The sequence below is a fragment of the Zalophus californianus genome, chromosome 13 (genome assembly GCF_009762305.2).
Source record: "Zalophus californianus isolate mZalCal1 chromosome 13, mZalCal1.pri.v2, whole genome shotgun sequence".
Taxonomy (NCBI): domain Eukaryota; kingdom Metazoa; phylum Chordata; class Mammalia; order Carnivora; family Otariidae; genus Zalophus; species Zalophus californianus.
Window position 1 is genome coordinate 5,903,477 of NC_045607.1, and position 16,035 is coordinate 5,919,511.

Sequence of the window (16,035 nt, forward strand, 5' to 3'; positions counted from 1 at the left end):
CTCTCACGCTCTGTGCCTGCCCGCGAGCCTGCTGGAGCGCCCCACGGCCAGGGACTTGTTCCCCACTGTGCACCCGCATGCCACACACACACACACACACACACACACACACACTATACCCCCCAGACCACACGTACACGACATATGCACATACATGGTACCAAATACACATCCCCCGGACACACATCCCACACACACACCACACACACCACAACACACACACAAATACACACCACATGCCACACACAAACACCATGCCACGCGCACACACTATACCCCCTAGACCACACGTACCACAACATATGCACATACATGGTACCAAATACACACCCCCCCGGACACACATCCCACACACACAACACAAGCACCACACCAACACATACACACACACACAAATACACACCACCCAGACTCACATTCCACACACATACACTACACAAACCACAACATATATACATACATACACACCACACACACCACACCAGCACATACACATACACACCACACACACACACACACACACACACACACACACACACACACCCTCACATACCACACACATGAATGCCATGCCCCACACATACACGTATATACCACACACCACATGCGCAGACACACACACACTCCACGACACACAATGCTCCTCCTAGCTCCTCAGCTTTCCCAGAGAGGTCCACCCTCCTGCCATCCTCCCACTATGCCAGGGACCAGGACTTCAGAGCTGCCGACCTGGAGGGACATTGAGTTTTGAACCCTGGAACTTCTTCCAAAAATGCAGAACATCTAACCCCTCGATGAGCTCTAATCACAGAACTGCCCTGCAGCTCTGCCCAGGTTCGATTCCAGGGGACTCAAAACTGTGGGTGAAAATCACTCACTTCACCTCCCCACTCCTATCACAGGGGCCAAGAGAGGAGCAGTGATGTGCCCCAAATCACCGGCAAGGCAGCGGCCAGCCTCCTGGTCTCCCCATCCCACCCCACAAGGAACAGGTGGGTGGTGTCACCCACCGCAGGTACCAGGGCTCCCGCATTCCAGGCACTGGGCTCGGCACTTTCTCCTTAGCCCTCCGAGCCCAAGGTCACACGGCAGGTGAATGCCAGCGCCCAACACTGCCCACCAGGCAGCTACCTGCTTGAAAGGGAGAAGGCCAAGGGCAGCCTGGGGGGGGCAGGTGCAGTTTATCAGAGGGGGTTTGGGTTATGCTGATTCAGCCGAAGTCTGGCCCAGAGGACAGGCCCCTGGCTGACCAGAGATGATGAGGGGCACCCAGGGCAGGCAGGCCACTGGCTGGGTGCCCCCTCCCACCTCCCAGGACTGCATAACGGCTGCTTGCTGTTACCAGAGACAGGCACAAGGTGGCGCCCTGGCTGAGGGTGGGTGCTCGGCCCTCCAGGTGGGTGGGTGTCCCAAAGGAGCCCGGGAGGTTTTCCGAGCTCCCACCCAGTGCCGGCCTCCTACCTGCCCCTCCCTCAGGCCTGTTCCAGGGACTTTCCTGGGCTCCTGGCAGGAGAAGGGCAGCGGAGACTAGAACCAGCTCCTTCCAGACTTTTTGTAAGCTGCCAGCTGTTCCTCAGGCCAGACGCCCATTCAGCACATTTCCCTGAGCCTCTATGGTGTGCCGGGCATGGTGCTGGGACCCGAAATTCCTGCTGTCCCCCTGAGTCCTCCCAGCCGTCCTGCATGGAGGGTCTGGAATGACCCCACTGTGCAGATGAAAAAACGGAGGCTCCGGCAGAAGGTAGACACTGCCCCAACGGTACCTGACCTGCAGGGGCCACAGCAGGGTTCAGCACTGGGCAGCTGACCACAGAGGTGGCTATCTTGGCCCCACACTGTGCTGCTGCCCCCAAGGGGGCCCCCAAAGGGCTAGTCTGCCTAGGACCACGTGAATCCATCCTCTGCTGCAAAGTCTGGGGTGGGCTTGAGGAGTGGCGGGGTCTCTGAGCCCCAATCCCAGGATCCTCAGGCCGTCCTCACTCAGCTGTCATGTTCCCCGGAGAGGCTGGGGCTTAAGGGGCACTCGGGACCCGCGTCAAACCGCACCACACATTGTGAGTCACCTCCTGGCTGTGTGACCTCTGACAACTTGCTTGTTAAACCCCTCTGGGCCCAGACTGCCCCAAGGAAAAAAAAGTGAATGCTAATACCCACCCTACAGGGTTGTCAATAGGATGAAATGCCTGGCATGGCCTGGCTGAGAGTGAGGACCCCCTAACCCTCCATAACCCATGGGCATAGCCCACAGGGTGTGACCCAGGGCACTGACATGTAAGGGGTGCCCCTTCCCAGCCCAACCCACCCTGGGCCCAGCATCACCTCTGGCCGGGCACGGCAGGCTCGCGTTCTCTCCCATCACTCTCTCCAGCAGGCCGCTGGTCTCATCGGCCTCCCAGTGCGGCGGCTCTGGGGAGAGATTGCGTGGCCCTACTTACCCCCAGGGCCAGTGGAGAGGGCGTCCCATCCACAACCCAGCCGGGCATAAGGCCCTCAGCCTCGGGGCCACTGGTGCGGACCCGCCTCCCACTGGGTGGCCAACAGAGAAGCCACCAGGGCCATACAAGGCTCCCAGGGGACTTGGAAGGTGGAGCCTGGCATTGTCCTGGCCTGCATTCCCCTCCAGCTGCAGCTTCCCAGGTTTGTTTTCATTGCAAAAGAGTGCGGGGCACCTGCGTGACTCAGTCGGTGGGGTGTCGGACTCTTGATCCCGACGGAGGTGGTGATCTCAGGATTGTGGGATCGAGCCCTGCATCGGGCTCTGCGCTCAGCACGGAGTCTGCTCTCCCTCTGTTCCTCCCGCCTCCCTCTCTTAAAGAAATAACATCTCTATTTATTTTTTACAAGACTTTATTTATGAGAGAGCGAGAGAGTGAGCATGCACGCACAATCAGGGGGAGTGGCAGGCAGAGGGAGAAGCAGGCTCTCTATTGAGCCGGGAGCCTGCCCCACCGGGGCTCGAGCCCAGGACCCTGAGATCAGGACCTAAGCCGAAGGCAGATGCTTCACTGACTGAGCCACCCTGGCGCCCCATAAATAAAATCTTTAAAACCAAGTTCATAATAGTGCAAATGAGGCACCACTGATCCAGACCTCTCGGGGCACCAAGCACTTCACACATTCTGTCACTGACTCCTCATGTATTATTGGGCCCATTTTCCAAGGGAGAAAACCAAGGGTCAGAGAGTGAAAATAACTGGCCTACAGTGGTTCAGCTGGAAAGTGGAAGAAGCTGAACCTCGGCCTGTGCACCTGCTCTTTGATCACGACCCCGTGGCACCTTCTGTCCATGAGAGAGGACAGGGTACCCATGAGGCTCCCTCACGCGGGACAGCCCCATGGCCTCAGGGGACCGGAGGCTGGGAGGTAGGGGTCACGCATCTCAGAAGCCCAGGCTGCTGTTGGGGGAGGTAGGGAGCGGTGAGTTCCGGGGTTCAGGGGAGACTCACCCAGCACCCAGAGCTCCAGCTCCCAGGCATCCATGCCGGCACTGTTGAAGGCCTCACAGCGGTACAGCCCGGAGTCAGAGGTTTGGATGGCGGAGAAGTGGACAGAGCCCTCAGGCCCCACACCCTGCAGGGCCACCCCGTCCTTGGACCAGTTCAGCCGAGGCTCTGGGCTGCCCTCGGCCACACAGTTCAGGTCCAGAATCTCTCCCACCAGCACCTTCAGGACGCGCGGGCCCGGCTGCACCTGAGGGGGCACTGATAGGGCCCCGGGGAGGGGCATCAGGTCGTGGGGCCCCAGGTGGGGGTCGCAGAGCCCAGACCCCCCCGAGAGGGCCCGCCTGCCCTCCCTTCTGGATATCACCAACCAGCAGAAATCACCATGGGGGGTAGCCTAAGGCTGACCATTCCTCATTCTGTCAGGAAAGGACAGCAGGACACCCCATGTGGACCCCCCCCCCCAAAGTGAACAGAATCTGACCTTTCACCTGAACACACGTGCTCTCATCACAAAACCGCTCTTCCGTGCTTGGCTGCTTTCTCCCCACCGCCACCTCCCCCATCCGCCCCCCGGGGCCCTCTCTGCCCCTCACCCCCCCGCCCCCACACCCTCCCACCCCTGTGCTGGGGCAGACGTAGGTGTTCATTTCTACCACATTTACATCTCCTCCATCGCATTTAGTCTTTCCTACAGGCAGGTGATACCACGCCCATTTTGCAGATGAAGAAACTGAGGCTCAGAAGGATTATGTGACTGACCAGAGTCACCCACTCCCTCAGCTGATAGGAGCTGGAGCCTGCCTGGCTGTCAGACGCGGCCCCCCCCAGGGCCTCGATATCCACGAGCAGGAGGGTGTACATGTCCCCCCCGCCCCCACGCCAGCCAAAAACAATAGCAGCCTTCCCTGTGCTGAGCAACCCCTTCTGACAACCATGGGATGGGGCATTACTGTGGCCCCTGCTTCACGGAGGAGGAAACCAAGGCTCAGAGAGGCTAGGCGGCTGGCCAAGGTCACACAGCCGGTCCGTGGTAGAGGCAGGATTCAAATCCAGTCCTCCCAACAACTCTGAGGTCCTACTCGTCACCCGGCCCCCCCACTGCCGCGTCTCTCAGACGCTCATGCAAATCCAGAGCAACCCTTTGAGCCCCCTCCCTCTCTGAGCTTCAGCCTGTCCACCTGGGAAATGGGTTGCTAGCTTACAACAGGGGCCGCTTTTTCCATAAAGGGCAAGAGAGTAAATCTTTCAGGCTTCACGGGCCAGATGGTCTGTCTCTCAGCTACTCGACTTGCCACCATGGCACAAAGGCAGCCACAGACCACACGTAAATGAGCGTGTGAGGCCGTGCCCCAAGAAAGCTGGTTTTATGGACACCGAAATCTGAATCTCATGTAATTTTCACATGTCACAAAATATTATTTGGGCTTTTTCCCCCCAATCATTTAAGAATGTGGACACCGCTCTTCACTGGTGGGCCATATGAAAACAGGAAATGGGTCAGATGGGGTCCGAGGGGGCCTGAGTCAGCTGACCCCTGTCTTCAGTAATTCCCTGGGGCTTTTGGAGATGACAAGCTCCCTGCCTTTTTGGTGGAGTGACTCCACGGCTGGCTTCTGTGGATGGGACCTGGACGCCCAGGGGAATGTCCGCTCCTGGGGCCCCAGCCGGGCCAGGAATCACAACCCCTTCATGGGTCCACCTCCTGACTTCTAAGCTCCTACCGCCCTAGGCCTTCCCTGGGCCTTGCCCTCTGTTCTCAGGGCATCCCAACCAAGGGTACAGGAGAAAGGGAGTGAGAAGAGACAGGGCTGGAGGAAGGCAGGATGCAGAGGGGAGGGGAGAAAGCACTGGAGGGCCCCCATGAAGAGGTGACAGAGCCCAGCTGCAGAGGGGAAAGGGCATGAAGAAGGCCCGAGAAAGACAGAGGGAAGGGCAGGGCCGTGGGCGAGACCCAGGCCACCAGCACAGGCCTACCTTGCACCTGGAGGACGAAGCGCCGAGAGGATGACCCGGCAGGGTTACTGGCTGTGCATCTGTAGAGGCCACTGTCACCGACCTGGGCCTGGGCCAGACGCAGGGAGCCTGATGGGAGGAGGCGATGCCTGCAGGAATGAGGGGCACTGGTGAGACCACAACCAGTGGTTCAAGACCCAACTTGAACCAACCACCTCCTCCAGGAAGCCTGCCAGGACTGAGGCTGTGTCTACCACCCACCCACCCTTCGGTCCTCCCCCTGCCCCACCCCCACTTCCAGGCCAGGGCCAGGACTCACCCCAACTGGTCTAAGACATAAAGAGCACTGGACTAGGAATTCACGGCTTGGGGTCAGGTCCATACTCTGAACTCTTCCTCGCTGGGTAAAACAAGTCCCTTCCCCTCTTGGGGCCTCCATTTCCTTATCTGCAAAATGGGCATACTAAGAAGGCCCATATCTGGGGCTGGTGAGCGGATTCCACGTGGGCTCAGCCCAGGGCCTGGCACAGGGTCACCAGTAACCCCCCCTTCCTCTACTGCACGCCCTACCCTCAGGCAGGGGATGAGTCCCCCCTTTGCTGGCCCTTCCCACGGCTTCCAGGGAGAAGCTGCCAGCCCAAAGGCCCTCCGTAGCTAAGTGCCAGGGCCGGCCAGACTCGGAATCTGGTGCCGTCTGGTGCTCTGTTGCCCAGCACTGTGCTGGGCCCTCCGGAGGAAGCCGTGGAGGCTGCCCATCATTGCCCTCCCCCATCTGGCCCACCTTGCTAAAGTCACCTGGCCCCCATCCCAAAGAGATCGGGGACCCCCAGCCAGACTGCTGCAGATGGGCTGGACCCCAAGGGGCCCATGCAGACATGATGTCACCGGCCCATATGTGTTGGCTCCGTGAAGCCCCTGTCCCCATAAATCGAGGAGGGCAGCTGCAACCACCGGCCCCAGCTGGTCCCAACTGCAAGCAGCCAGCACGGGGGTGGGGGACCCCAAAGAACAGCTCCCCAGCCTGTGCTCCCAGTATATAGCTGGGCTCTAGAGACCCACAGGTTTCCTCCTCTGCCATATGGAGGTGACAACAGTCCCCCTCTCCCAGGCAGCTGTGAGCAAAGTGCTGGGCATGCGCTTCTCAAACAGGTCAACGTCGCCGGCAACGGACTCTCTAGGCAACCTCAGGCTACTGCTTTGGCCCTACCGGGCCTCTGTCTCCCCATCTGTAAGATGGGGTAATAACCCCCCGGCTCAGCAGCCCCCTCCTACAGAGCATCCAGCAGGCACTTGGCGCAAGTTCTCTGAGGACAGCTCTAAGTGACATGCTGGGGGGTAGCCTCAGAGCCCAGGCACTGGGTCGGACCACCGGGGTCCAACCTTGTTTGGCCACATGCTTGCTGTGGGAGGTTGATCTAGACATTTAACTTCTCTGTGCCTCTGCTGTCTCGTTCTGGAAACTAGAGACAACAGTAGCGCTTATCCCTCATAGGGTCATCGGAAGAACAGAATGGCCTAATGCACAGCACGGTGCCCAGAACAGAAAGGTACTCAGCAAAGGACAGCTGTTACCATGGTGACGACAGTGCATGCGCAAACAATATGCGATACAGTTTTGCACTGTTTAAAACATATAACTGGCTTGACGGGTATGTGTGTAGGGCTGATTCATTCACTTTTCACTGCTGTATAGTATTCCCTTGCATGATCAGAGCTCAATTCATGAGCTTGTTCCTTTTTGGTGGACATTTAAATATTTAGATTTTTTTCCTTCCCTCCTTTCCTCCCTCCCTTCTCTCTCTCTCTCTTTCTTGCACCACCAGAGCTCTGTACATACAGATCTGTGTCCTGCCGGCATGGGAGCAGGACTCCTGGGCCAGGGCTCATACACCATTAGCTCTCATCAGCACGGACCGCCTCCCAGTGCCTTGTAGGGCTCAGCTTCTCACCAGGATCTCCTGGCTTCATGTGAAATGTGCAGATTCCCAGCCCCACCCTGAGACTCTGATGGGGGGCTGGGGGAGGAATGGGGGTTTTACCAAGACCCTAGGTGGCTCCAACATAGGTGGTCAAGGGACCACCGCCCAGGGACATAAGGAAATGCCCCTACCCTGGGGAGCAGCATGGCTGAGCACACAGGAGCAAGGCTTTGACGGCAAGTGGCCCTGCGTGAACCACCTGTCTGCTTCTTTCAGGCTGACCTGGGGTCAAGGACTCCGTCTCCCTAAGACTCGGTGTTCTCATCTGGCGTCACAGGAGCTGGTGAGCACGAAGAGACATGCAGCCTATGTGCTCAGCCAACAAGCCCCACTGTTAGTGCGACCGTGATTCACAGCGTCTGCGTTCTCGTCGCCTGTCTTCAATCAGCTGGGCTGCCCTGAGCTGGCCGCTTAATCTTTCAAAAGGGAGGAAAACCACCACCTAGATCCCGATTCGTCCCAGTGACAGGGGAATGCTTCTCCCACATGGCATGACTTCTCCGGCTTGGTTTATCTTATCTACAGTCTTTTTTTTTAATTAAATAATGTTGACAACCACCAAAGAAGGACCAAATCATTTTGAGGCTGGAACATACACTCGGTCACACTGGGAGCAGGGACATGGTTCCCTCCCTCCCAGGGCCTCGCTGCAAATCTCGGCTGGCAAAATGGGGGCAGCATGGCTCAGGGGAAAGAGGTCTAGGGTGGGGACCGGAGTTCAGGATCCGAGGGCTGGTCCTACTGCAGATATGCTGTGCAACCTCAGGCAGTCAGGCGATGTCTCTGAACCCTGATTTCTTCATATCTGAAGAGGCAGCTCTGGATTTCTTTACTCAGAAGTTGCCTTCTAGTTCCGAGAACTTTGGAGACCACAGAGCCCCTTGCTCTCTCTCTCCCCCTCAACAAGACCTTTAAAGGACAGGAAGTAGGAGCTTCTGGAAAAAGAGAATAAAAGAAATTTCCCAAAGTGGAAAATTCCCCACAGTGAAGGTAGGCAGCTTGTCTTTCTTAGGACCAGCCCCAGGTCATTTCCCAGAAAGGGGACACTGCTTGCTTTATCACAAAGGAAAAATGGAATGCAGGGAAAATCCATCTTACAGATGGACAAGCTGAGGCCTAGCAGAGGCCAAAGGACACAGTGCCTGCCCCATGCAGCCTGAGTCTGCTGTCACTGACAAAACGGCCATATCACCGCCTTTCTTTAAAGCCCTCTGTGGCTGCCCACTGCTTGCTGCCCCAAACCCAAGCACAGTGCCCTGGCCTGTGTGGTCCCACACGGAGCAGCCCCCCACCCCTACCCCTGCTGGACCACTGTTCTTTCTAGAGGGACCAGGTTCATCTCACCTCCACCCCTTTGCACAAGCTGTTCTTTCTACCTGAGGCATTCCTCCACCTCCTGCTCCCCCAGATTACAGCTGCTCAACCTTCAATACTTAGACATCACCTCCTCTAGGAAGGCCTCAAGGCTGGTAGGTACAGCCCATGGATTCCCACAGCTGCCTCTCCTTCTCACCCCCTGCCCCAGGCTTCCCCCTCCCCGGCTTGTGAGCCAGCTCTCCTTCTCCTTTCTCAGAGGCTCCGCAGGTCTGGCAGCTGCAGCCCAGGGGTGGGGGCCGGGGAGAGGTGGGAGAAAGTGGGGAGAACACCGCCACTACATGTGTGCGGCGTGATCAGCAGCAGCCCCTCCGTCGTGGTGGGAGCAGCCAGATGGCTCCCCAAAGCCCCCAGATGAGAACAGGGGAATTTCCTGTTTACGACACGCGCTGGGCCCGAGTCGTCACTGTTGGCTATAGCTGCAAGGTTCACACAGACACGCGGATCGGGGGTTGGATCTGAGAGGGGCCCAACTACCCTGCCTAGTCCCTAGTGCCCCCCTGGTTCTTGGAGCTCCAAGGGGGCACCTACTTGCCCAGAGAGACCAAAGGGCACCTGATAGAAAGTGCTCAGAATCAAGCCCAGAGCTGGGCTACACCGTCAGCCTCATTCCCAGCACATACCTGGGTGACAGCCTCCCTCGGGGTCACCTGTCCAGCTCCCTCTCATCCTCTGTGGCTCGGGGAAGCCACCACTACTGCCCCGGGTGACGCCCTGCATCTGGTTACAAGATCCCGGAGCCATTATGACATTTATCACACTTGTGATCACCTGTTGATATTGATGCTTCCGTAAGTGGAGGGGCCAGGGTCCGGCCCTGTCCCCAGCCCTTAACGAAGGCCCGGGCCCACAGTAGGTGCTCAATAAACACGCGATGGCAAATCCCAGCTGTCCACGCACACCCACTCCCTTCCCCACCTTCACTCACACTGTGTTCCCCCAACCTGGTCTCAAGGGCACTCTCCTGCCCTCCAGACCCTCTTCAAATCAGCACATGCCCCAGCTCCTCCCCGAGGCCCTCCGTGACATGTGCCCTGCTCTGAGCTGCGTGGAGCCCAGTTCAGCCAGCTGCTCATTCATTCCCTCACTCGACAAAGAGCCGCGGGGCTCCGGGTGGGCCAGCTGCTGCAGGGGTAGAGAAAATGCTCCCGTCCTCGGGCTGCTCAGAGTCCACGTGGCCTGTCTACACCCAGTCCCTCTGGCCGTGTCCCCTTTTGCTCATCCTGCTGCCCCCGTTTCTAAAGGGCCCTTTGCCACCCTTCCAAGCTCACCGCATGAGCACAGAGCCTTCGGGAGGAGGATCAGTGGCTGTCCAACGAACAGCACTTCTCACGGTCACCCACCGGAGGGCTGGTCCTCACCCACTTATGCCCGCCACGTGCCCGGGTGGGTCCCGCGTCTGCTGGGACTGGGGGCGGGGGCTCCAGGCCGCCCGCACCCTCACCCACCAATGGCTGCTCTGACCCTCATCTCCTTGCTGGGGCCACACCACAGAACCTTGCAAGGAAGCAAGGTTTCCTTTTTTTTCCTTTTTTTCCCAAATGGGAAAACCAGTCTGGAGAATTTAGGAAGAGGGGCCTGACACCCACAAAAGGGCCAAACACGAACTAGGTGAGAGCGGAAGAATGTGCCATCCCCATGAGTCCGAGGAAGAGCCCAGCAAGTCCCACACAGAGGGCTGTCAACGACCGAGCACCTCCTGCGTACCACACACATCTCAGCACCTACTATGCACACTCTCACTCGAAACTCCCACTGGCCAGGCCCGCGAGGCAGACAGAGCCTACCAGGAGCACCCTCTTCTGCAGAGGACAAAACTGAGACAAAACAGAGATGAGGCCACCCAGCTGGTCAGGGCAGAACGCAGACTTGACCTTTGGATGCTACGACCATGCTCCCAACCACCGGGGTGCTCCAAGTGTTTGGTTCTGAAGTTCATTGCACTTGACTGTTCTCCAGAAAGAGAGCTGCTGACCATAGGCTAATGAGACCCCACCTCAGAGCTGCTAGGCCAGGAAGCAGTGCGAGCTGTGAGCATCCACCAAGGTGAAGACCCCAACAGGGGGGCCCTGAGCAGTCACTTTTCTCCAGGACCCCCAGAACCCAGCTGCAGCCCCGACTCTCCACTCGGGGCTATCCTCGGGATGCTCCCTCCACTCGCTGTCCCTTCCCCGCCAGCTTCCCCCCCACCCCCGGATGCGTCTGGATTGGCCCTGTGTGGGACCCTGGCCCGCTGCCCCCGGGGGCTGGAGCCCGAGCCAGGAGCATGCACAGCTGTCCCAGCCACACCTCGGAGCCACAAACAAACACTGTTGCCTAGAAACCCCGCCTCGCCCCAGCATCCCAGGGCTGAATCATGGGACCAGAACACTAAGAGTTCTCTGGCCACCATCGTCTGCCCAACCCTTTCATTTCTCAGACGGAAAGACTGAGGCCCAGAGAGGGGACGGGTCTCGCTCAAGTTCGCTCAGTGAATTGAGGACCAGGCTGGGATGGGACCCCAGGTCTTTCGCAGCCTGGTGTCTCGCCGAGAGCCTTTGCTGTGGCCCGGGCCTAGGCACACGGGCTTGCTCGTGAACCCCGCTGAGAGCGGGTCCAAGAATCACGACTCTACTTTTCACAGGCAGCAGCTGCACAGGGTAGGAAGAACCCGACGACCATTCCCACCCCCAGACTCAGTTGTTTGCTTTTGGGACGATACCCCAAGGAAAGGACCCAGAAGATAAGGAGAAGCATTTGTGGGAAGATGTTCCAACAGCCCATTGATCACCACTGAGAACTGGCAATAGAACACATGCCCCAAACAGAGGAGCAGCTTAGCAACCATGAGAGCCGAGCGCCCTGGAATGTTATTTTGCCCTTTAAATGAACAGCAAGTGACACGGGCCAGGATGAATCAAGAAAATGGGTAAATGGGGAAAAAAATACCAGTGATGAAGGGCAGAAAAGAAGGTACGCTAAGCTGGATCCTATCAAAGCATCTGCGTGCACAGATGGGAAGGGGGTGTGGACGCAGGTGGATGGTTTCGAGTTTAATGATACTCAAGCTCCTACAGTCGTCTTTCCTTTAGGACTCACTGACTCAGAGGACAGAGGAGCCCAGAATATTCTCTAGACCCTCGAGAGAGAGCAGGGGCCTGCCAGACCTCGGCCCAGAAGCCTGATGGATATGTGTCAACATGTTCTCACGTCTGCGTTTGTGTCTGCACGCACGTCTGTGTCTGTCCGTGTGCGTGCATGTCTGTGTGTCTGTGCTGGTCTGTTTGCATATGTCCACGTCTGTGCATGTCTGTGTGTGTGTATGTGCGTGTCAGGACCCAGCCCCGGGAGTGGGAACGTCGGGATCCCAGTCTCCCCACCCCGTGTGCTACCGTTTCCCTTCTGTGCACCGGGCATGGTGTCGCTCATCCCAGCTGCCTCCAGGAGGGTTGGCAGGTGATGAGGGAGGAATGGAAATGCGGGAGGCCTCAGGGACTCACCCACATTGTGCTTCTCAACCTAACCGCACCACAGAGTTGCCAGGGAGCTCTCAAGAAGCACCAGTTCTGGACCTCTGCTGGCGACCCTAACCGCAGCCAAGGCTGAGAGCCCCCCTACCCCCCGCCACCACCAATGTCACCCACGGTCAGTCAAGACAGGCCCCAGGGAAGGAGGGAGCAGACACTGGCCTTTCACCCCTGAGGACAGAGGAAGGGGCCGCGGCACATGAGGTGCTGGATCCCAGAGGCCCATGAACACCTACGACTCGGGAGACTACGTCCACAAGCTTCCAGAATGGCCACTTGGATGGAAGCTGAGCCTTGGGACCCCCCCCCCCGCCCCCAAGAGAAGGATGAGAGGAAGGGCAATTAGAAGGAGCAGACCGACAGCAGCTCCATCCCACCCGGCACCGCCACGCTCCGCTCGGTGCATATTTCCAGGAGGGTTTTTAAATCCTCATTTTCTGGCTGAATGGTTGTATGACTAAGGGCATGTGTGTCTGTGAGAAAGCAGAGCTCCGTTCTGTGCAGGGAAGCTGTCAGCGCCGCAGTGAGGCCCAGAGAACCGCGGGGACCCGGAGTCTGCGAACCAAGTTCAAATGCAATCAAAGTTGGTGAGGTTACTCAGCACCGCCAGCAGCGGAAACACCCCGAAGGTCCCTCAGCAGGGGGATGGATAGACAGAAGGTGGTCTTACCATGCAAGGGAGTATTACTCAGCCACAAAATGGAAAGAAGTCCTGACCCACGCACAGCATGGATGAGCCTCCCAAACATTAGGTTGAATGAAAGGAAGCAGACACAAAAAGCCACATGTTATATATAGGATTCCATTTCTACGAAACATCCAGAAGAGAGAAGTCCAAAACCAGAAAGCAGAGGAGGGGTTGCCAGGGGCTGGAGTGGGGGAGGGGCAGGCATGGTGTGGGGTCGGCGGGGGCGGCGGGGTGCTGAAAATTGCTGGAAATGTCCTAAAAGTAGTTGTGGTGATGGTTGCACAACTCTGAATATCCCGAAACCCAGAACCGTCCTAGGACAACATGTGGATGGTACCTCACTAAAGCTTGTATATTTAAAAAAGCAGGTAAGAATAAAATGAGATAACAGATGTGATTTTTTTTTTTTTAAAGCCAGAAATGCTGCCTTAGTTTGTGAATAGCAGCGGGAAAAAAAAAAAAAAGTGGTATCAGAGGGAGCGATTTTCCTGCACTCGACCAAATACTGAGTAAGCATCGTGCATCCCTCGCTGTACCGCGTGAGCATTATTTAAACAAGGCCCACTTTACAGGTGGAGAAACGGGCCAGGAGGAGCCGGTGGCCACCTGAGGCCCCCACGACTAACATGACACCAGCTGGGACCCGGGGTCCCGTATGATGAACTCCAGGCCTAAGCTCCTTATCCAGCCCCGCCCCCGCCCAGGCCTATTTTCCTCCTCATTTAGATAAACTCCCAGAATCTCATAAATCTCAAGAGAAAGCTTGTAAGCCAGCAAGAAGTGGAGAGGGCAAGGGAGAAGGAAAAGAACTAAGGATTGCAAAAGCAGCTCCCACAAATTTATGGCTCCCGGTTGATCTATTAACACATCACAACAAGGAGGGGTGAACAAATGGGTATTGTGGCTCTTCATTTCAGTAACAGGCCATAAATAATAAACAAGCACCCGGCCGGCCGCCACCCACCAGAGGCACTAGCAGCACCAGGCTTTCTGGGAAGAGATGGGGGCTCCCGTGGTCTCCCAGCCCCGAGACATGCAGTTACATGAGACACCAACAGGACATGGGGGTGGAGGCGCTCCAGACCCAGCCCAGGCCCAGGCCCCCAGCCTCATTCAGGGGTGCAGCCTTCGAGGTTTGGAAGGGCTCACCGAACAGATGTTCTGAGATGCACAGACGCACGTGTGGGCGTTAGGGGGGGTGGGGGCTAGAGACCTCCTGGGTCTGGAACTTCTCAAGGACCTTGCCAGGACTGATGTCACTGGCCAGAGCTTCCCCCCACCACTGCCCCGACTCCCGCCGCCCTGGGCCCAAAAGTCAAGGGCCCCAGGAGTTTCGAGGCCTTCTTGTCTGGAACCACCATCTCCCACAGCCCTGCCGGGGGCGGCGCAGGGGAGGCCGGGTACAGCCTCCCTCTCTGATGGCTGGAGAGCAGCTGAGTCAGAAAGCCCAGCCGCCAGACACCTGGGCGGCGGAGCAGGCGAGGACACAGAACGTGACTCAGTCAGGACGCCGTCCCAACTGTGTTGTACCTCTTTTCTAGCTGGGTGACCACGAGCAGCTCACCGCAGCTCAGTGAGCCTCAGTCGGTCCCGACGGAAGGGCTGCCGTGCAGATGAATGGAGTTTCTGCCTACAGCACCCAGCGCCAGTGCACGAAGCTCGGGCACACGTGACTTCAGAGGGGTCTCTCTCTCTCTCTCTCTCTCTCTCTCTCTCTCTCTCTTTCTCTTGGAGGGGTCTCTGCTCCCTTAGAGGTCCCCTGAGAGGCTTCAAGGGGCCCATGGACCAAAGTGCTATGTGTGGGGGCGCCTGGGTGGCTCAGGCGGTTAAGCGTCTGCCTTCAGCTCAGGTCATGATCTCAGGGTCCTGGGATCGAGCCCCGTGTCGTGCTCCCTGCTCAGCGAGGAGCCTGCTTGTCCCTCTGCCCCTCCCCTCACTTGTGCTCCCTCTCAAATAAATAAATAAAATCTTAAAAAAAAAAAAAAAAAGAAGAAGCGCTATGTGTGAAGTTGAATACGCATCCCCCTGGGAGGGTCCACAGGGTCCCACACACTGGCTGGGCCACTGGCCCCCTTGAGGCCAGTTTCCTCAAACCCCAAGCTCTGCTTATGTCCAGGCCCTGGGGCACGCGGGTGGGGTTACCTGTCGGTGACGGATGGCACGGGCCGGAAGTCCTTGGTCCAGGTGACCAATGGGGATGGAGAGCCCTGGGCCTCACAGTCCAGGGTCACCTCGTCACCAGCCTTGGCCATGACTCTCAGGGGCTTGTCTGCATCACGTGAGCCATTCACACGGATCCTGGGCTCGGCTGTTGGTAGAAGCACGCAGCGACTGTGAGCCAGACAGGAAGTCACTGCACGGGGGCAAAGGGAACCAGAGAGCATACTGCCACCCTGGAATGTGCAGAAGCGGGTGGGCCCGGCTATCAGGGGAGAGTGCAGGTTTGGGGGTGGCCTCAGATCCAGTGCTTCTCCCCAGTGCTCCACCATCACCCTCCCTCTGGAAGCTCAGCTGGTTCTGATGACTCTGACATGGTCCCTCCTGCTTCAATGTCTGCTACCCCTAGCTTGTTGGAATGTTCCCCAGGGACATTCCAGCAAGTTCTGTCCTCACCTTCTCTGTCTTCCTTCTCCCCCAGGATCATCCCAGTTATTCTGAGGATATCAACCACCAGATGAAGCACAATGTCCCTCTGGCTTTCTCAAACCCTGACTGGGGGTTTATAACAATTCATGCATGTCACCTCTTTCTCATATCAAGCTCAAGGCTCCTAATGACAGAGATTACCCTGCACGCCTCCTTCCTTATGCCCTGCCCCCACAGGGTGGGGGTGCTCATAGCTCCTAGCTCCTAGCTCCTAGCCAGGGGCTCATACACGGACAGCAAGGGTAGGTGTCTAAGCAACAATAATTCAGCTAGCCAGCTGGGGACATCAAGACCCATGTAGCCCTCATGCATCCCCTTGCACAATAGAGAGAAAAATCTCCCCTTTAAGAAAAAAAACTTTTCTGCAGTGTGAAAATACTGGCTATACAAGTATATATAGAAAAACTTGGCTATGCATTTGCTCCTTCATTCCAGGCAGTTCCTGA

General features: G+C 57.5%; 1 protein-coding gene across 1 annotated transcript in view; it reads right to left on the reverse strand.

Moving 5' to 3' along the window:
• HMCN2 (hemicentin 2) overlaps positions 1 to 16,035 on the reverse strand; it is a 150,304-nt gene that overhangs the window by 77,864 nt on the left and 56,405 nt on the right. Inside the window, exons 22-25 of the mRNA XM_027616876.2 lie at positions 15,086 to 15,251; positions 5,418 to 5,545; positions 3,447 to 3,701; positions 2,320 to 2,406 (exon numbers count right to left, since the gene is read on the reverse strand). Coding sequence (XP_027472677.1) covers positions 2,320 to 2,406; positions 3,447 to 3,701; positions 5,418 to 5,545; positions 15,086 to 15,251 — 636 coding nt within the window. The remainder of the gene's footprint in view (positions 1 to 2,319; positions 2,407 to 3,446; positions 3,702 to 5,417; positions 5,546 to 15,085; positions 15,252 to 16,035) is intronic.